Source organism: Nomascus leucogenys, chromosome 20 (assembly GCF_006542625.1).
Source record: "Nomascus leucogenys isolate Asia chromosome 20, Asia_NLE_v1, whole genome shotgun sequence".
NCBI classification, from domain to species: domain Eukaryota; kingdom Metazoa; phylum Chordata; class Mammalia; order Primates; family Hylobatidae; genus Nomascus; species Nomascus leucogenys.
Genome location: NC_044400.1, coordinates 32579220 through 32600417, shown reverse-complemented (window position 1 = coordinate 32600417; position 21198 = coordinate 32579220). Strand labels below are relative to the sequence as shown.

At 51.5% G+C, this 21198-nt stretch overlaps 1 protein-coding gene across 1 annotated transcript; it reads right to left on the bottom strand.

The window, feature by feature from the left end:
- Positions 1-4692: 4692 nt before the first annotated feature.
- Positions 4693-7877, bottom strand: TEX51 (testis expressed 51). Its single transcript, XM_012497807.2, has 7 exons — positions 7713-7877; positions 7485-7559; positions 7164-7253; positions 6756-6839; positions 5510-5578; positions 5384-5423; positions 4693-4915 (listed from the first exon to the last, which is right to left on the bottom strand). Exons 1-6 carry the CDS (start codon positions 7855-7857, stop codon positions 5386-5388), a joined length of 501 nt encoding a protein of 166 aa, XP_012353261.2. The 5' UTR covers positions 7858-7877; the 3' UTR covers positions 4693-4915; positions 5384-5385.
- Positions 7878-21198: the final 13321 nt, after the last annotated feature.

Sequence of the window (21198 nt, the reverse complement as noted above, 5' to 3'; positions counted from 1 at the left end):
AAACAGAAGTGAAAGCCTTCTGAATTCCCCAAGGCAGAGAAAAATACGGAGCTTTTGCTGCAAGCAAACCTGATGATATAGTTCTTTCTCTGTTTAAAACTCTCATCAAGGGGATGGGAGCCTGGTCAGTTTTTACCAGTTAACACCATAGCATGGGAGCAGACTTTCTTCTGGCAGGATGAGACCTACATTTTCATTTCTCATTAACTTGTCTCATTTCTGCTAAGATTTTATTCCTGAGAATTGCCTCTGTCTCTCTCACCTCCCTTCATGCAGCAGTTTCAGCAGGAAGTCAGGGTACAGGGAGGAAAACTTGGTGCAAGGTCTTTGGACCTTTGCCTAATCTCTCTGGGTTTTGGTCTGAGATGTGGCATTTACGAAGCTGTGCACCCTCACACACCCACACTTTACAGTGGGCCAGCTGGCGGGGGCACGCTGCGTTCCGACATCTGTCCCAGGGGAAGAGAATCTTTATGGTGGCTTATGCCCAGACAGGGGATGGTCTCTATAATGCACCTGGCACAAAGCCTGGCAATTGAAGGTGCTCAACAAATGAGTGACTAAAAAGGAGAAATAGAAAAACTGATTTCAAAGAGCAACGCCCACACTCAAGTGAAATTTTCCATTGCAGACTAGGCAGCGGCCTAGGGGCATAATGGCATAGGGCCAGCTAGCATCCCTTCAGTTGATAAAAGCAGGCACCCACAGAGGAAATGAAATGTAGCTACTGGGGTAGGGGAGAGGGAAGACTTCATCTTAGTTCCCAGGTTCCAGATGCCATGGAAAAGTCTAGAACGCTCTTTGGAAAAAAGAAGTGACTGAGTAAGCAACATTCTCCCTAGCCCCCAATTTCTTCCTCTGCAAAGAGAGGATTGTAATGTATGCTCCAGGTTGCTATAGTTAAATGAGATAAAGTGACAAGTAGCTGAGAAACTAGAAAGCTTCTAGGAAGATGCCTCCCTCTTGCCCGGAAGAGTCTCTGGCTGTATGTGGTGGAGCCAAGACATGCATGAGGAGTGTTTTTTGAGGAAGAGGTTTAGTGTGACCACTGATAGAAGAGAGGGGCCATAAGGCATGTGTGGAGAGCAAAGCCTGGGAGATTCAGCCAAGGCTGGAAGGGGTGGGGAGGAAGGGGAGGGTGGAGTGGGGCAGGGCTCTGGAAGGCAGCCCTGCTAGGAGGCTGGGGACCCTTGTTCAGGCTGCTCCAGACTGGTCAGGCTCGGGGGTACATGAGACACTTCCAGAGTCCTGATAAATGATCATTTACTAACAAACTCTCCCACTTGTGAGCAGGAATGTTGGTGGCCTCTGCTCATTGGCCCAGAGGAGGGCCACTCTGGAATGCTGTCAATGAATTTCCCAGAAGTGCATGCACACGTGCTTACACACACACACACACACACACACAGAGAGAGAGAGAGAGAGAGAGAGATACATAAAGCAGCTGCACCCTATGCCATTGTGGCTTTAATTTGCATTTTCTAAATGGCTAATGATGTTGAACATCTTTCCACGTGCTTATTTGCCACTTGTACATCCTCTTGTGTAAAATGTATCTTCCTATTTTCTATCCATTTTCTAATTAGATATTTTTAACTCTGGCTGTTGCATTTTGAGAGTTCCGTTTTTTTTTTTTTTTTTTGAGGCGGAGTCTCACCCTGTAGGCCAGGCTGGAGTGCAGTGGTGCGATCTCGGCTCACTGCAAGCTCCGCCTCCCGGATTCACGCCATTCTCCTGCCTCAGCCTCCCCAGCAGCTGGGACTACAGGCACCCGCCGCCATGCCCGGCTAATTTTTTGTATTTTTAGTAGAGACGGGGTTTCACCATGTTAGCCAGGACGGTCTCGATCCCCTAACCTTGTGATCTGCCCGCCTCAGCCTCCCAAAGTGCTGGGATTACAGGTGTGAGCCACTGCGCCTGGCCAAAGACAGTTCTTTTTATAGTTTAGATATTAGTCTTTTGTCAGAGATGTGCTCTGCAAATATCTTCTCCCAGTCTAGAGCTTATCTTTTCATCGTCTTTACGGGACCTTTCTCAGGGCAGAAGTTTTCAGTTTTCATGAAGTCCAGTTTATCAATGTTTCCTTTCATGAATTATGCTTTTGGTATCACATGTAAGAGCTCCTTTCCTAATCCTAGATTCTTAAGATTTTATTCTAAAAGTTTTATAGTTTTATTTTAAATTGAAATCCATTATCCATTTTGAGTTAATTTACGATGTGTGAAACTTACATGGAGGTTTGCATTTGCTGTGGGTATCTAGCAACTGTTCCAGTCCCATTTGTTGAACAGGAATCTTAAATATTTTAATATTAATATCATCTGATAACTCACTTGTGGTCACTTGTAGGTTTGTTTCTTTTGTCTGTTTTTTCTTTGGATCCTTTTTTTTGGGGGTATACCTGTTAATATGTGTTTGGATACTGGACTTTATAAATCAAACATCATAGTGGCTATAGATGATATTTTCCTTCATAAAGTGTTTACCCTATTCTCCATCAGTGAATGTAGAATAATAGACCTCTTTATTTTTGTCAGGGGCAGAATGCCTTGAAACTTAGTATTATGCTTTTAGGGACTGGTTTGCCTCTTGTGCACACGCCCACTTTCAGAGTATAGCCTTCCCGACCAGTGTCCTGGATTATCTTCCTATGTGGGTCAAAAACTCCAATTTTTATTTCCCCAGCATCCAAATCTCTAATCAATTGCATTTTAGATACTTTCTGCTTGGTTTCTTTGTCTTTAGCCCTGGGCTGCATGAGGGTGCTTTGGTGGGTGGGAAAGAAATAGATGCAGTATGTTTGTTTGACTTTTCTGCACCACCTCCCTACTTTCAGGTCTCTGAATCCTTCATGTTCTGTTTTGGCATACCTCAGACTCCAACTATTGTCTCCTCTGTCCCGTGATGTTGCAGAAAGCTCTCCCAAACTTTGAAGTCATCCTCAGTCGAGCCCCTGCAGTCTCCCTGAGTCTCCCTGCTGCTGCTGTAGCTCACCCATGCCGAGGGGCACCTGCAGCAGGACACAGGGCTCATCCAGGGTACCCTTTCTCTCCAGGACCTGAAAGCTTAGGGCCTGCCTCTTCTTATGCCTTAAAACAGCCTTTTTGTTTGTTTTGTCCTTTGATGTAAGTTATTTCTAGTTGCCCTTGCCTGGAGTGTTAGTCTGCTATAAGTTGCTCTGTCAGAGTTGAAAGAAGTCCTCCAGACCCTGTGTTTTGACCAAGGTTTGCCTGACTCTAAATTCCTTGACCTTTGTATTTCTAGCTAAACTCAATATACAGTTCTCGTGAAAATAAGAAAACTCTTTGATAAAAGATTCACACACAAAGACAAACACACCAATTCCTGCTTCACATATATCACACCCAGAGTTTTCTATTTTTACTGCACGCATCAGAAAACAGCCACTCTGGATACTTTTGAGGTAATGGTCTAGGTCCTAATTTAAATACAAAAAGGAAAACACCATTGCTGCCTGGAGGGCCTGGCATCTCCTATGTCCTGGATGGCACCAGCTCCCCAGGCATGTGGAAAGAACCACAGCCCCCCGGAGCTATGCCACCTGCCTGGGGGCTCTAACCCATTCCTGCAGAATGGCTGCACCTCCAGCCTTGCTATATGGCAATGTCCTTGGAGTGCTATTCATCTTCCAAAGCCACCTTACACCTGTGGACTCCCCAGTCTAGTAAAGCAAGAAGGGTGGAAGGGGCGCCTCAGCGGAGCCATGTCTATTCACACCCACCTACCCACTTGGCATCTCTTTCTCGGCCATAGGACTCCCAGCGTTCCACGCCTTCCTGCTGCCCCGGGAGCCTCTGTGGGTTCTTCTGTCTCCTCACTTGGGATCTTACCTCTCACCACATGCTTGCTTGTGTCACCCACTCCAGCCAGACCACAATCCCTGGAGATTCCTGAAACTCTCAAGGTCTCTCGGACCTCTGCTCCTCGGCAATGCCAATCAAAACACCCCTCTCTTCCTTCCCGCCCTTCTCTGGGCTGTCACATGGGTGTAAGACACCACCTCAGGGAAGCCTTCCTGGATATCCCAGCTGGGTGAGAGGGAGGTGCCTGTGGCTGGAGACCCACCACTGCCCTCGGCCATGGCGCTCTCTGCCCCACTGCCATTTATGCTCCGTTTATGTCTAGGCCTCCTGCAGCCCTTGGTTGTCTTCCAAGAAGCAGCCCTTACCATGGGTTGGTGGCGTTGAAGTCAGCCTGAGTCCAAGCCTTCCAGGCTGAGCTGCCAGCTCTGAGGAGCAAGCACAAACAGGGCCTAAGGAGACAGGGGTTCGCTGAGGACCCTGGCAGGGCTTCGGTGGACTGAAGGAGAAAAGGGGAGTGAGAACTTTGGATCTGCACCCATGGCATGGCCAAATACTGGACAGTAAATACGAGCCAGGCAGGTTCCTGGGTCGGAGCACACCAGCCTGGCGAAAGCATCACACCCCCATCTCCTTGTGCTTAGATGGGGAAACTGAGATGCAGAGGGGGGCGCCCAGGCCACCCCTGGCCTCGTCTCAGGTATTGGAATTAGGTGAGGCCTGGATGAGCCCATAAAACCATCATTTTGGGGCCAGGACAGGATGATTCTGGAGAGGAGGGGGAGGGTGAGGTGATGGGCCATGGCACACAGGGTAACTCGGGAAGAGATGTCATCTCAGCATCCGGCAGGAGACAGACAGCACAGTCAACTAAGCTGTGAGGAGGGGTTTTAATGAAGAGACTCTTTACAAAGGTGTAGGAGTAGGCAAACCATGAGACAGCGCAGTCTCCTAGGCCTCAGAGCTTTGGGGCCCCAGGACCCAGGATGGAGGGGATCAGGGGAGGGGTTCACGGAGACCCAGAGATGAGTGAACTTCATGACGGTAGCTGAGGCCTCTGTTCACTTCTGGAAGACATGTGGGCTGCCCTGTTCCTGCTGAGGGAGAAGCAGCTGGGCATTCCTACCCTGACCTCCCACTGCCCTGGCCTCCTCCCTGTCTTTCTAACCTCCTCCTGGGAGTCTCCCCTGGCCAAACCCAACCCAGAGCAGAGGGCAAGGCAGCCACGTTAATGGACCCTGCGGGTCAGGCCAGGGCAGCAGGGGTGAAGGTGGGGTATGCAGGGGACAGGGACAGCTGGGAGGAAGAGCACTCGGTAGTGAGGGTGGGAGGCCTGGAGCTTTGCCATTTCTGTGTCCTGGGCCCCTGGCCCCAATATGTCTGCATATATGGAGGCTGATGAGTGGCACTCCTGAGAGTCCTGGCCCTTGATCCCACTCTGCTCTGCATGCCAGACCCCAGGAAGTCGGCACTGGGGTTCCAGGCCCTGCGACTCCCAGGGCACACCCAGCTTTTCCCTCCTGGGAGCCCTAGAATTGGGTCGGGGTCTCCTTTCCCAGTACCTTTACTGCCTCCTTCTTCCTGTGCCAGTAAAAGAAACATCTGGGCCAAGAAACAGGGTGGAGTCAGTCAGGGAATAGGTGTGTCTTCCCTGGGGATGCTGGGGCTTGGAGAGGTCACTCACCCACCTCCAGCTATGGCCAGGAGCAGAGCACTGCTGAGACTCACAGCCCACAGGGAGGTCCGCCAGTTCCTGGCTGGGGTGTGAAAGAGGGAGCCAGGTGTTTGGAGGCCAGGTAGGGCTACCTCGACTCAGAGAGAAGACCACCATCCTCTCATTCTTTGATTCGTTCACTCGTGATGTGTTTGCAAACACTAACTGAGCACGCTGTGTGCCCAGCACATGTCTAGACAAGCAAACAATCATGGTGTGGGGTTCAAGGGAAATAGGACATGACATGGGAGGGGAAGTGACAGTGAGGATGGCTAACAAGCCTCTGGGGTGGGAGGTGATCAGGGAAAGCTCCTTAGGAAACAGGAGTCTGAGCTGGACTTGGAAACACAAATAAGGGATCAGTTCAACGGCAAGGCTGTGTCACCGGCACAGGACATGCTCAAGGACAGAAGCATGGAGCTGTCCGTATGCATTTGGTGTGCTTGGGGAGTAGGGGGCTCCCGAGGAGGGTGGGCTTTATCCAGGGGCATTGGGAGCCACTGCTGGTTATAAACAGAGAGTGTCATGGGTAGAACGGCTCCTTGAAAAGAAGTTCAGAGTGCGACGTGGCCTGGAGGGACAGGGAGGCTGATGGGAAATGTTGCTGTCGGTTAGATGAGAGATGGGGAGGCCTGAGAGTGGAGGTTAGAATGAAACTATGGGAACACATAGAAGACTTATTTAGCAAGACATGGTGATTCTCCGTGCTAAGTGGAGGGAGATTCCTGGTTTAGGAGGCTGAGGGCTTGAGTGAGGCCATTTGTTGAGAAGGGCCCTGGAGGAAGAGCAGGTTTGGGGGTTCGATGGGATTGGGCATGTTTCTTTTTCTTTTCTTTTTTCTTTTTTTGAAATGGAGTCTTGCTGTGTTGCCCGGGCTGGAGTGCAGTGGCACGATCTCGGCTCACTGCAACCTCCACCTCCTGAGTTCAAGCGACTCTCCTGCCTCAGCCTCCTGAGTAAGGATTGGTCATGTTTCTAGGCATGGCATCTCTGAGAACCAAGAGGCCTCCATGAGTGATGTCCTATAGGCAGATGCCTCCAAGGCTCTAGAGTCTTGATGTGAGGACATCAAGAAATCCCAGGAGGTGCTGCCTTCACCCGGGGTGAGGATAAAGAACAAGAAAAGCTTGAGTTGGGCAAAAGAGAATGACAGAGACAGCAATAGCTCCAGGAATTCAGGGCAGGGAAGGGAGAGGCTGGACAGGGTGGTGGTCACTGACCTGGGCAGAAAGTGGGGTCATTGCAGGAGAGGAAGTGAGTCCTGCAGTCAGCACAGCTGGTGACCTTCAGTGTGGACTGTATGTCTATGGGAGGGGAGGGACAGGGGCTAGGGGGTGCCAGGCGCCTTTCATCCCTCCCCCAGGCCCAGTCCCCATGCATACTCACCACAGGACTCATTGCAGGCTGCCAGAGAGGGTGAGAAGGTAGAGAAACTGAGGTGCTGGGGAGGCAGACAGAGCCAAGGGGGTCTGGGGTGCAAGTAGGAGATGGAGCCAGGGAAGGCATTCATGGAGAGGGGTGGGGCTCCTGGGGATGATCGAGGGGGCTGCAGAGTGAACTCTGCATGCCTTGGGTCTTGGCAGGTGTGGAGGGCTGGGCCGTGTGCAGGGATCGTCCCCATCCCTTACCCTTCTCCTTCAGCCCATCAGATATCTTATTCAGCCTCTCAGTAAAGAGATTCTTGTGCATGTAGATCTCTTCCAGAAGTACTGTTTTATCTGGGCAGAGCAGGAGGGAAGGGATGTTCGGTGTTACAACTTGCTCAAGGTTGGGTTTTCAGACCCTTGTTTCTACATGGACGTTCCAAAGAGCACACGGAGACAGATGGCATTCATCTCCCACCTTCACAAGACCTCCCACCCATGGCCACATGGGCCTCTGAGAATGCCTTGGAGGGTGGGCCTTTCTCAACCGAAGCCCCAAGGCCCGGGGACTCTTGGCTTCCTCACCATCTCGTAACGTTTTAATGGCTCGGTGTACTTGAGTGAAGAATTTGGCTGTTTCTTCTTCTAAATGGTCACGATCTGAGGATAAGATACAGGTCAAAGGGAAGTCAAGGGAGTAAGATCCCAGGTCAGGTAAAGAGGCCACATCAAACCCCTGATCTCCTGGCTGTGCCTCACCAAGGTACCAGGGTTTGAGAAAATTATTATCCTCTAGGAACAGGGAGTGAATGCTTTGAGAAAGTTCTGTGGGTGGCCCTGGGGTCCCCCAGAGAATCTGTAGGTCATAGTCTATCAAGGCAGACAGTTCTGGCCAGCAGCGGAGGCAGTTCTTCCCTTCCATGGCGGGCAGGAGACAGATGATCAGGAGAGACAGCATCTTCTGGGGTCCTCCTACTGTGCCCCGCTGCCCTGTCTGGTAGTTCCATGTGGAACACTGGTGTTCTGTCCTCTTGGGAACCACATTCTTTTGGCAGGACAAAGTGCATTCTGTAGGGCAAGGCAAGGCTCAGCTGTGGTGTCATGATATGAACCCAAGCTTTGAGATCGGACCCAAGTGGAGCCTCGGTACATAGTCCCTCCTCTGAACTTGGAGTCACATGCTCAGCAGGGAAGGTCCTTGTGAGGATCAGAGGGATAGCTGCACTGCCTTGTGGTGGGTGCTCAGCTATCCTAACTGTGTTCATCTGGTGTGGAAGAGTTTAACAGAACTGAAATTTGAGAGGCAGAAAAGAGCAGCACAGTGAGAGGGTTAGTTGAGCGAAGAGAATCAGAATCTCTTCACACTTTTCCACAAAGAAGTGGTCAACCAAGGAGAAGTTGATGGAAGAAACATGTTTTCATGGCATATATAAACTGGCAGCTGTCTCGTGTTTGGTCAAGCCAGAGGGGCTTAGCTCCTAACACCACAGTGCAGGCAAAGAGTATAGACAAGTTCCAGTCAGCATTGTATGGAAGTGCAGAGAGAGAAGCCACGTTCAGAGCAGTGGTTCTTTTGTGCAATGCGCCCTGAAAAAAAGCAAAACTCCCTACTCTTTTGTAATAAAGCCAGTGGGATCCTTGTCACTCCTCAGCTGGCAAGCTTTGCCCTTCCATGCCATGCTTCTGAGTGCCTTGGGCTGGATCATGGGCAGCTAAGACCACTAGGCATTTAAGGAATGCCTCTAATATGACCAAGAGACAAAAACCATAGCAAGAATTCAAAACAAAAGCAAACAAAAACTGCAGGAAATAGGAAGAGTACAGACTTATGACAAGAAGCAGAATAAAACTTAGAACCTAGCCTGGCACGGTGGATCACACCTGTAATCCCAGCACTTTGGGAGGCCGAGGTGGGTGGATCACCTGAGGTTGGGAGTTTGAGACCAGCTTGACCAACATGGAGAAACCCTGTCTCTGCTAAAAATACAAAATTAGCCAGGTGTGGTGGTACATGCCTGTAATCCCAGCTACTTGGGAGGTTGAGGCAGGAGAATCGCTTGAACCTGGGAGGCAGAGGATATGGTGAGTCTGAGCCTAGATCATGCCATTGCAACTCCAGTCTGGGCAACAAGAGTGAAACTCCAGTTAAAAAAACAAAAAACAAAACAAAACAAAAAAACCTTAGAACCCAATTACCATTAAATTGACAAAATATTGTTTTTCCCAGACAAGAAGAAGTTGCTATGTAAAAGAAAGAGTTATTGGAGACTAAAAATATGATAGCGTAAACTTAAAAAATCCATAAAAGTGTTGGGAGATCATTTCGGAAATGTTCCAGACAGAAGTACAAAAAGACAGAGATGGGAAACAGGAAATAAAAGAAAATAAAATTAGATAATCAATCCATGAGGTCCAACATCCAGCTAATACAAGTTGCAGAAAGAAAATGGAGAGGTGAAAATTATTTATAATAGAAGTTGTGTCAGAAGTATATACAGAAAGAGATTCTATTGTGTAGGGAGAGGGATGTGGCATTGAGGTTTACTAGAAGAAATAGTTGAGGCTGGGTGCGGTGGCTCATGCCTGTAATCCCAGTACTTTGGGAGGCAAAGGGAGGTGGATAACTTGAGGTCAAGAGTTCAAGGCCAGCCTGGCTAACATGGTGAAACCCTCTCTCTACTAAAAATACAAAAAATTAGCCAGGTGTGGTGGCACGTGCCTGTAATCCCAGCTACTCAGGAAACTGAGGCAGGAGAATCGCTTGAACCTAGGGGGCGAAGGTTGCAGTGAGCCCGGTTTGCACCACTGCACTCTAGCCTGGGCATTAAAGTAAGACTGTGTCTCAAAAAAAAGAAAAAAAAAAAGAAGAAATAGTTGAATTAATAAACTCAGGTTGTGCTAGTTAGGTGGGCTCTGTAATGGGAGGGAGATTCTGAGTACTGCAGAGATGTTGCTCTATCCCTGGCTTTGTATGGAATCAATGGTGAGGAATAAGCCTGTTTTTTTCTACTCAGTCAATACCTCTGGAAAGGCAAGGCCTGGAAGTGTCCCAAAACAAAACTTCCATGTCCTCAGGATGCATCACCCTCTAGGCACATTGGTGTTTGTCAACACCAGAAAGTTCACGCAAGACATGGTGTTCAGAATTTTTACTGGAGTTTCGTTATGTAGGTGTGATTGACTGAATCATTGGCCATGTGATTGAACTCGATCTCCAGGCCCTGTCCCTCCCTGGAAGTTGGGCTGATATTCCCTGGCTCAAAGCCCCAACCCTCTAATCACATGGTTAGTCTCTCTCTTGTGGTCAGCTCCTATCCTGAGTCATTTTGTTAATATAAAAGGGTATGGTTAGGTAGGGTCTCATAAGCCCACCATGAATAATAGACCCTCCTATCACTCAGGAAATTTCTGAGGATAAACAGATTCTCTCCCAGGTACCAGGGACAAAGGATAGCCAGATTCTTTGCCATACAACAATAGCATGTAAAGTTCTGATTACCCGTTAACATTTGGGCATGAATTCATTCAGATCTAGGCTTTGTAATGCTTCTGTGGGCTCCTGGAATCTTCTGGGAGGATCTGAAGTCCCAGGCACAAGCTTTTGCTTTGCCCATGCTGAGTTGTGGAGATATTAGAATAGAGGCAATTAGAAATCCATGGAAAAGTGGAACATGACAAGGGCATCTATCTTAGCAAATTAACTCACTTGTTTGGTAAAATCATCTTAGAGGTCATTGACCTGCAAATCCTTTCCAGTTATTATAGGAACCTTGTCTGAAAGAACAACATTTGATATATTCAAGAGACTGGCATCTGGTTGGTCAATGCCTTTATAAAGGGTTGGATTTAGTTGTTTGATTTTTTAATGGAAAAATTACAAAAAGTTCATAATCAGACAACCTATCATAAATGAAATATTCATTTCATTTTCTTTCTGGTTAAAACTTGTGTCTTGAAATGCTTTGTTGTATCTACTTAGAATGATCAATGGGGATGCCTGGGGGGAATCTCTCTTGCAGAATTTGTTGGTAGAGAACATTAAAATTGCATGAAGCCAGTCATGTAATTTTAATGACCATCAAAAGGATTTTGACGAGAATTTAAAGTGAGATGATGCTTCTGGGAAAGGTTGAAACCTTGGGTGTTCAAGGAGGCAAGTTTCTTGATCTATAGGGCGCTCCCTTGTCTACCCCTGCTGCTGGGCAGAGACATTCCCTAGTTAGTGGCTGTGGCCAGATAATCTGCAAAACAAAGAGCGCCTGGCTGTCTCCCTCTGGTCCTAGAGAGCCATGCAGGGCTAGTGCTGGCCGTGGCCTTGCCCAGGACTCAGTGTAGCCCATTCACTGCTCCAGGGAGAAGTGGCCGAGGCCCTGAGGGGAACAGATGAGGGTTCACATTCATGCTTTGTGCCCTCCAGACCAGTGCCTGCCACTCTACTCCCCTTTCTCCTGAGTTCTTTCCATTTTCCTGCTATTGAGCTCAGCTCTGCATCTGTGAAGCCTGCTCAGGTCTCTCCACCCACAGAGATTTCCACGTCCTCTCATTTTTGTCAGGGCCCATGTTTGTGTCTTTCATTAGGCAATTAGTGGCATGCTGACTTGTGACAGGCTTTCTGTTGATTCAAAATGTCATTAAAATCTGCTGTAACCTATGCTTTCTCAGGTCTTACCAGCCTGCTTCTAAAAGCAGTGTTACAGTCACAATGGCACATCCTTGGGCCATCTCCTTTTGGCAAGGTCTGCTCTCCTGGCTCCCCTGGCTGTCAGAGTCTGGGTGGCCCTCAGGTGCTGTCCCACTGATGCCATGATGCAGCTCATGTGGCTGGCCTGGGACATCTGCTCCTCTCTCTGCGGCGCTGGACTCACCTGCCACTCCCCACACACCATGTTCCCAGCTTCTCCCCTGTTTCAGTGAAAGGGGTTCTCACTCCTTGAAGAATCCCAGGGCTCTCTTGATGGCCTTCACCAGGCCCTGGACACTGACCACGGCCCTGGAGAAACGGAAAAATGGCTCCTCTCATTTAGCCACAAGCCCACTGCAGAACGTCTGTGTCCCAAGCTCTGAGTGGGCCTGAGGCCACTGGCTGTCTTCTCATGGAGGTGAGCGGCAGTCCGGGGAGCACGCCTGCTCATCGCCCTCTTGGCTCCTAACCATAGCTTCTTTCTCGCAAAGTTCCTCTTCCAAAAGATATGAGCCTCTCCAAGAGTCTTGCAGAAAGGCCTGAACTCTAAGGTAACTGAGACAGTGGGGACAAGGACTGCATTTATGTTGGTCAAAGGTGATTTTGATGGGACAAGTCTCTGGTTCCCAAATGAGGTATTTGTTTTCTCTGGAGAAGTAGGAGCAGAGATAGAGGCCCACTGCCCAGACATGGGATGTCTTTACCCTGCCTCCTTGGGCTTTTGTGTTTTGTTTGGGACCATGGATACAGCTGAGGATGAGAGCACTATATCTCCTCTCTGAAGAGGTGGCCATCAAAGCTTTCATGATAAACACCTGAGGTCAGGAGCACATGGCCAGTGCCAGGAAGGTTGAGCATCTTTGAAGGACAAAAGGGCTTCCTGCCCAGCCCTGCTGACATCCTTCTCTACAGCAATGTGTTCTCCTTATCTGGGAAGAATGAGCCTCTGGTCTTCCCACACACATCTCTCAGGGCTGGTGGCACTGCAGAGGGTCTAGAGACCCCTGCTCCAGTTGGGTGACCGCCCCTCTGTCAAGGCAGGCAGGGTGCTGTGTAGTGCTCCCTGGGTGGGGAAGAATACTGCAGACATTAGGAACATTGTCGTAGGAATGGAAGGGTTCTGTCCCTGAAACTTACTAATTATACCTGTTTCCTTGCAGGTTGTGGCAGATGGTATGTTTCCAAAGAAGATGGAGCCTCATGTCCCACCCACAGACTCTTCTGCAGTAGAAACTGGCCACTCCCCCAACAAGAGGTGGAGTCCAGTTCTCCTCTCTTTGGTTTGGGCTGACCTTATGGACTTGTTTGTAATTAGTAGAATGCAGTAGAACTGACTCCTTGTGACTTCCAAGTGTAGGTGAGAATGGCCCTGCAGCCTCCACTGGTCCTGCTGGGAGGCTCATTCTCTGGATGCTCACTCCTGGGGTGCTCCTTCTTGGGACCCAGCCACCATGCTGGGAGAAGCCTTAGACATACGAAGAGGCCACATATGGATGCTCTGGGTGACAGTGGTCCCAGTCCAGATACCAAGATGTGACTGAACAAGCCTCCATATGGCCCCAGCCCCTAAGCCTTTCGAGTGTTCCCAGTTAAGGCTCCAGATATTGTGGAGCAGAGCAAAGCTATGTCCAGGCCTGTGTCCTGTTGTGCAGCAAGAGATTCTGGGATCACAGAGCTCTGCAAAATGCACAACACAGACTTGTTCATTCAACAGGGGAAGGACTTGGCCTTATTAGTGGTGGCCCAGGCCCAGCGGGGCCCCTAGCTGAGGGGGCCTTGCAAAGCAGGATTGGAGGGCTCAGTCAGGGCAGGAAATCAAAGTGGTGGTGGCCTGTTTCTGCCTGTGTGGCCCCAGTCCTGGGGACTTGTGCATGGAGAAGTTTGGGATCTCCAAGTGTACTTTGACTACAGAACCCCCGACAGCCACACAGAAGCCTACGGGCCTAGGCCCCAACTGAATGAACACTGTGGCCACTCCCACCCACCCCCATCCTCCAAGAAGAAAAAGAGATGGAGTGAAAGAGGCAGACAGGGTGCACTCTGACACTCCCTGCTGGAGGGTAGGATGGTGGAAATGGGGAATAAATGCTCATGCCATCTTTGCTCAGATGGATTTATTTCAAATCTTGTTCAGACATTTCTTTTCTTTTCTTTTCTGAGACAGAGTCTAGCTCTGTTGCCCAGGCTGTAGTGCATGGCGAGATCTCTGCTCACCGCAACCTCAGCCTTCTAGGTTCAAGCGATTCTCCTGCTTCAGCCTCCAGGGTAGCTGGGACTACAGGTGCATGCCACCTCACCTGGCTAATTTTTGTATTGTGTTTTAGTAGAGACGGGGTTTCATCATGTTGGCCAGGCTGGTCTCGAACTCCTGACCTCAAATGATCCACCTGCCTCAGCCTCCCAAAGTGCTGGGATTATAGGCATGAACCACCATGGCTAGCAGACATTTCCTTTCTGTATGATCCTGGGCTCGATTCTTCATATCTTGAGCCTCAGTTTCTTCATCTTTAAAATGGGGCTAATTAGAGTGCCATCTCTGGAGAGTTTTGAGATCTCTGTCAAGCGCTTAGCATAATGTAGGCCCTCAACTCCTCTAAATCCTTTCTCTTCTCTTTGGAAGGACATTTAGGCGGCTGGACCCAGTTGCCAATAATGATAGCAATGCATTATGAAGGGCATGCTGTGTGCCAGGCACGGGGCTTAAGGCACAGACCCCTTTGACACCACCATCACTGGGAAGCTGCCTGCTAGTAGGCCAGTGTGCTGGGGCAGGGGAGTGGATCAGCTGCAAGGGAAGGCCTGCAGTGTCACTGACTAAGCTTTAAAGGAGTCTCTTGGCATCAGTAGAAAATACGAGGTCTCAGGCGGCAGTGCTTGGGCTTCCTCCTGTTCGTCCCCCAGCCATGTGACTGGGACCTCGGGCAGACATCTGTGCCATAAACTCATGGGTGAATATGCCGGTACCTAAGGGCGAGCCAGCACGGATCACAAGAACTGACTGCTATTGGCATTTGCATCTGGGAAACAGTGGATCCCTCTGGGGCCAGAGCATATGGCAAGGTATTTAGCTTTGAAGGCTGTGACAGGTGGGGCTGCTGTGGGCCAGGCCCTCATGGAGACTCCTCTGGTGCCCAAGGAAGGGCCTCATGACAGAAGAGAATCCCACACTCACGGCTGCTGGGCGAGTTTCCCAGCCTCCCCAGGTGTCCCACCTCGCATGTGGCCTTTCCCACATGGCTGTGAAATGCCATTTATTGTGTGCCTGCTGCCTGCCAAGGGCCGTGCCAAGAGCTCTGCAGAGATGATGGAATGTAGAGCCTCCTGCCACCCCTAGGAGCTGATGCTGGCTCTCGCAGGACCTGCTAGGAAGATCAAAAGTGGACAGTAATGAATGGGGCATGCACAGCCATGGTCTAGCCATGAGCAGATGCTCAGCAAGGGTCAGTTGCTATTGTTAGGTCTGGATTGTTGGCTCTGCAACCACTCAGGGGAGGATGCGCTAGGGTCCTGCCCTCCCTTCCTGGTCAGGGGCTATGCTATGGGATGCTGCTGTCCGCCAGGTCCCACTCCTTGCCTTCCTGATCAGTTCCCTCCTCCCTGCTCTTTATCCTCCCTACCCTCAACTGTATTCCGGAATTCAGCAGAGCTGTGGGATACATTTTCTGATGGAAGTTTCCCTGCAAAGTGGTGAGGAAGGTGGTCAGTCTGGTCTTGGGCATCTGCTTTCAGCTCCACAGGTCTCCATGCCTCCTCCCACTCCTTCCCAGACTCTGCTCCTGGAACCTTCTCACCACCGTCTGGGCCACAGTTGCTTTTTGGAAAAAAAAAATCTGCCCTCCATCACTTACATGACAGTATGAATAAGCATGTGTGCTTTCTGCTGGGGGTGTTTGACTTCTTTGCTGTGGCCCAGCCTTGCCCTTTGGAGTTTATGCAACAAGAGGACACAGTCATCATTTCAGAGCCTGCTATGTGCCAGGTGCTCTATCCACTGAGTCACATTTAGTCTTTACAGTAAGTGTATCAGTCAGGGTAGGCAAGGTCAGACCCTGGTGACAAACACCCGCAAATCTCAGTGGTCTAAAACAACAAAGACTTCTTTGTCTTTTATGTTACGTATCCATATGGATTGGCAGAAGTCTCTGGTCATCAAAGCCTCTCAAAGGCCTGGCAGATGGCACAGTTCCTCCCTTGGGTGTTAGGGGCCACCCTGCCAGGGGGAGAAGTGAGTGTAGGAGGTCCTTAAAGGCTCCAGCCAGGAAGTGGAAGATGTCACCTCCACACACAAGTCATGCACAGATGTAATTGTACGGCCTCTCCCAGCCTCAAAGATGGCACCTTCTGATGTGGCCTGGTGGGGGGCTCCTGCCGAGGACGTGCCCTGAGGAGAAGTGGCAATGTCTGGTGACCAGTGTGGAGGACTGCCAGCCCAGCCTGTGAGGAAAGTCTGCATTCCCATGTGACCCACAGGGACGGGAGTCACTCCTGCAGGCAAACAAGGATGAAACCGCAGACGGAACCCAGATAGATCCTGGACCCGAAGATCCATGCTCTGGGTGAAGAGTTTCATTTTCCCAGCTTATTAATCTTTATTGGAAAAGTCATTTGGAGGATTCAAAAAGGGTATTGAACCCACACAAAGCTCCAGCCTAGAAAATTGTCATGTCCTCAGGAAACCCAAAGAAGAAACATTTGGGAGCAGTTGATGACATGGGTCCCTGCCCTCTCCCCTGCACTTCCTCCCAGAGAACTCTGCGGCTCAGGAAAGGGCAGCAGAGACAGAAAAGCAGGGGGCCTGGGGTCTCCATGTGGAGGCCCATTGCATGCTGAGCTCATGCCAGTGTGGGTTGCTATTCTCATTTTACATGTGCTGGAAGCAGGGCTCAGCTTAAGGGGCCTGCCAGGGCCACACAGCTAGGAACCTCAAGGTGAGGTGATCAGAACACCATCCTGACCCTACTCCTTGCATTCTCCCCTAAAGCCCTGTAAGATAACACCCTCATCCCCAATGCCCCTGGCCCAGGAGCGCTTGCCTAAGCAGGTGACTCTGGATAGGAAGATCTGGGGGTATTTATGGATCTAGGAGCCTCTCAAGAGGCTCTCAGTGCCCAGCAAGAATGGATGGCTGAGTCTGGCAGCTCCCAGTGCGGGGAATAAGGCTGGCTGGCCTGTGGCTTGGCGAGTCCCGGGGAGGCAGAGAAGGCAGAGGCCAGAAGCAAAGGGAAGACTCTCAGGTGCTGGGAGTGCTGTGGGTCCTGGCCCAGAGGAAGCGGGTGCAGGGTGGCATCACAGGGTCCATGGGCTGTGTGGATCCTGGGAGCTTGGAGCATGGACCTTCAGGCCCCACTCCAGGCTGGGGCAGCCGTTCTTGAAAGCTCCTTCTATGGCAAGGAAACCCCATCGCTCCAAACAGGCCCTGAGGAATGAAACATCTGCAGTTTAATTTTTCCTTTCTGTTTTCCCCCTCCTCTGGCATTTTGCCTAAGTCTTCGGGACCAGGTGTGCTTTGTAGGGCAAAGAGCTAAATCCTCAGAGCAAGGCCCTCTTCCCTGTCAGCTCCCACACTGCTCAGACCCTGCAGAGCCTGGCAGGGTTGGAAATGGACAGGGTTAAGTGTGTAGATATTGTTGCCCTCGGTCTTCCGAGTAGCCACGTGTGGCAGGCACGTCTATCTCCATTTCAAAGGTGGGGAAACCGAGTCCTAGGGAGATTAGAGTGGCTTGCTCTAGGCTGCCTGGTTAGTAATGGGTGAGCAAGGCACTGCCCCAGATGTCTGACCTCAAGGCCAGTGCAGCCTGCACACCCACTGCTGAGAGAGGAGGGAGGGCCCAGAGGTGTGGGGGCTGTGTGGGGCGCAGGGCAAAGTGATGCCCAGTTCCTGGGTGGTCCTCCTGCTGCTATGGGGAGAGTGTGGCCCACTGGGGAGCCAGGGCTCTCTCAAGAAGGGGTGGGGAACTTGGGAGCGGCATTTTGGGGGAAGCGGGGTTGGCTTTCGAGTGGGGACAGGCAGCTCCAAGTTGACAGAGTGGAGGCAGCTGCTGCAGAGGAGGAGAGGAGGATTCCCCAGCCTTGAGGGAACGCAGTTTTCTGACAGGTAGGCTTGGATCACTCAACTTTGTAAGGATTGGCTTTCTGACACCTGGAGACCCCCATCTGCAGCAGTGTGGGTTCCACGCTCACAGAGATTCAGGGAGAGTCTCAGCACAGCCCCTAACTAGTCACGTGGCCTTGAGCAAGTCAATTACCCTCTAGGGGTAATAAGAGAGTTGTAGTGGGAATTATTTAAAATAGGTGGTAGAAAGAGCTGGGCCCACACCAGCAGGTAGTAAGCATGAGTGCCAGTGGTGAGCTCTGATGTTATTACTGCACTGAGATGGGGCTAGGGAGCGGCTTAGCACTGGAGCTCATCCAGCAGTGATGGGATGGTCTGGCTGGTGCTACTGGGGAGACCTGCAGTGGGAGAAGGTAGAATCTGACCACATTTAGGTCCCTTCATTTCACTTTTGATAATGTTTCTGAGGTGCTGGTGATCCCCGGGCAGGTTACATGGCCCCCTGGGACCTCAGTTTCTTCCTTTGTAAGCTTTCCTCTCTTGCCAGGGTGATAGGATGGCAATTCAATCCAACAAGAGTCCTGTTGGTGACTGAAGCACTGTGTCTCAGAGGGAGAAGGAAGAATGGCTTTGTGCTGCAGAGGCAAGGGGTTAGGATGTCTTTCCTGGGGCACAGTTGTTCTGTGGATTTTTTGGGCTCTGATCTAAGCCCCTCCACTGGCTTTGGTCCAGAGGCATTGGCTTGAGAGCCTCATCTTCCCTGCACTGGGCTGTGGTGCTCACTGAAGCAGAGTGCATGAAACTCCCCGTAAAAGCCTGGTAATGTGGCTCAGAATTGGGCCCTGCAGGGTTATTAGAGCCATCCATCTTAATTATACTGAAAATCACTTATGCATTTTCCTTAATAACACTGCATTCACAGTTTCCCAGCTCTGAGCCTTCTCCTGGCAGGGCTGTCAGTCTCAGGGTGGAGTGTTTTCTGCAAGTCACATTTCTTTGTTCTTTCTCCCTTGGTGGGACAATGGGCTGGGCATGATGGAATCCTTTCCTGTGGGCCATGGATGCAGGGTCAGGCCCTGGGGAGACTGCACCCTCCTGAGTGCTAGGTACTGCCCAGATTCTTCACACCCAGCATGTGATTTAACCCTTTGCATAACCCTGTGAGGTCCATGTGCTTATTGTCATTTACAGATAAGAAAACAGAGGCTCAGAGAAGCTAAGAACTTGTGCAAAGCAACTCCCTCAGAAATGGGGCTTGAGGAAGAAAAGCTCCTCTTCTGATTTCCTTTGGTGTGTTCACAGACGCCCCCCTCGATCCTTCAACCCCACCGTTGCAGTTTCCATTCTGGCTTTGCCAGGGAGCTGTGAGAAGAAATGCTTTCCTCAGCCGGGTGCGGTGGTTCATGCTTGCAATCCTAGCATTTGGGAGGCCAAGGCAGGTGGATCACCTGAGGTCAGGAGTTTGAGACCAGCCTGGCCAGCATGGTGAAACCCCGTCTCTACCAAAAATACAGAAATTAGCCGGGTGTGGTGGCAGGAGCCTATAATCTCAGCTACTTGGGAGGCTGAGGCAGGAGAATCTGGGAGGTGGAGCTTGCAGTGAGCCAAGATCATGCCACTTCGCTCCAGCCTGGGTGAAAGAGTGAAACTGTCAAAAAAAAAAAAAAAAAAAAAAAAGAAAAGCTTTCCTCCCTTGATGCATCCTCCCCATAGAGCCCCAGAAAACATGCACACAGCACACACGTACACACATGCACAACACACACACGCATAACACACACACGCACGCACACATTCTCTGTCTCTCTCTCTGTCCCCACTACCGACAGCTCCCTCCCCTGTCTAGTATAGGGTCTCGGTTTCTCTAGCGCGTCAGTGGGAGGGCTAAGGCTGGGTCCCTCACTTGCTACTCACATGGGGGCAACCCTGAAGGTGACAGTAAATTGGACCATGCGCTGCCCCGGAAGAAAATGGACTTGCCGGTCTCAGGAGGCAGGAGCCGGGGCAGACCTGGGAGTAGACCTGGAGAGCGCATGCGTGTGGGTGCTCCAGTCCGGGGGTTCTGGCCTGAGGGGGCTCCTCCCACGGGTCTTGAGACTACTGGGTACATAGAAAGCAGAAGCCAAGAGACAGATATTGGGAGGGAGAAAAAGCAAGACAGATGTAGTGTATGTCAACCACGTGCCATTTTGCCCTAGGGGAAATGAGTCGAGCCTCTGAGCTTTGAAGGTCTTGGGCCGGGAAGAGAGAAGGAAGAGGGAAGGGGAAGGAGGCCCTGAGCGCGGAGGTGTGGCGTGGGGAGGGAGGGACGGGGAGACGGGAATCAGGTGAAGCCTCTGACGGCCCTGGGATCAGCAGGTGGTTTGGAGGAGGTGGTTCTTGCAGGTGAGGGCGGGTGGAGGAGGCAAGAGAGAAGAGTCTGGCAGGGATCAGATACGGGAGTTCAGGCACGATTTACTGCCAATGGGAGGGTCACCCAGAGGGGGCTCCGGGAAGGCAGGGGCAGAGCCCCGTCCCTTCTGGGGCAGAGGTCGGCAGCCCTCCAGAGGCAGGAGCAGGCGCGCGCGGGGAGCTGAGGCCAAGCTGGCTGGCGCACGCGAGGGGGCGCTGTGGGGCGGCACCAGCGGGTCGACCAGACCACGCCCACCACGCTGAAGCGCCGCGAGGGTGCGTTTGGGGCTCTGGGTGATGGGCCCGACCGGGGATAGGGGCCTGGGAGGGTCGGCCACGTGAGCCTGATCAGTCCTGTGGGGCCGGGCCACGCTGGGCACAGAGCCTTTGCTTGCAGCTGGGCTAGGGCCAGGTGGCCGGCTGCCGGAGGGCGCTCAGCCTCTCCGGACATGGCCTGGCTCCTGGGTTCGACGCGCGGGGCCCTGGGTTGCAAGGCTGCGGAAGCGCTTTCCAGCACAGATTTCCAGGGGCTGCCCTGTGGGTTGCCCCTGACGTCCCCACTTCCCTTCTCATCCCAGACACTCTGGTCCAGGAGGTGCAGAGTTCAGGGCCTGCAGAGCACGTCCCTCCACAAAGCCATCCTTGGGCGAGCACCAAGAAAGCGGGCTGATGAATGGGCTTCCACCCCGAAGTCCAGACAGCTGCCTTCCCTGCTGACTCAGCTCGGGAAAGCCGCCGAGACAGAAACTTTTCTAAGAGCAGAAAAATAAGGCGCGAGGCCCCGGCGCTGTCTGTGGTGAAGGAGCGAGGCTTGAGAGAGGCCCTGAACCCTGGAGGACCCTGGAGGGGCCTGGAGCTCCCAGCTGGGCCCGCTCCAGCCCAGGAGGGAACAGTAGTAGCACAAGTCCGTGCGTCCAGGATGGAGGCTTCATTTCTCCAGAGCCCTCCAGGCGCTTTTGGGAGCTAAGTTGTGGGTCTCCCGATTCCCATGTGAGGAATCCGAGGCCCCGCGGAAACCCATAAACGACATCCAGCAGGGTAGGATGGACCTGCTGGGCCTGGCGTGGAGCTCACCTGTGCACTTTGCATACCCACTGCCTCCTCAGCCCCTCACACCTTCCCTTTTCAGCCGCTCCCGACTCGGAGGCTGTGGGTGTGGCCAGAGGCTTCCTAGA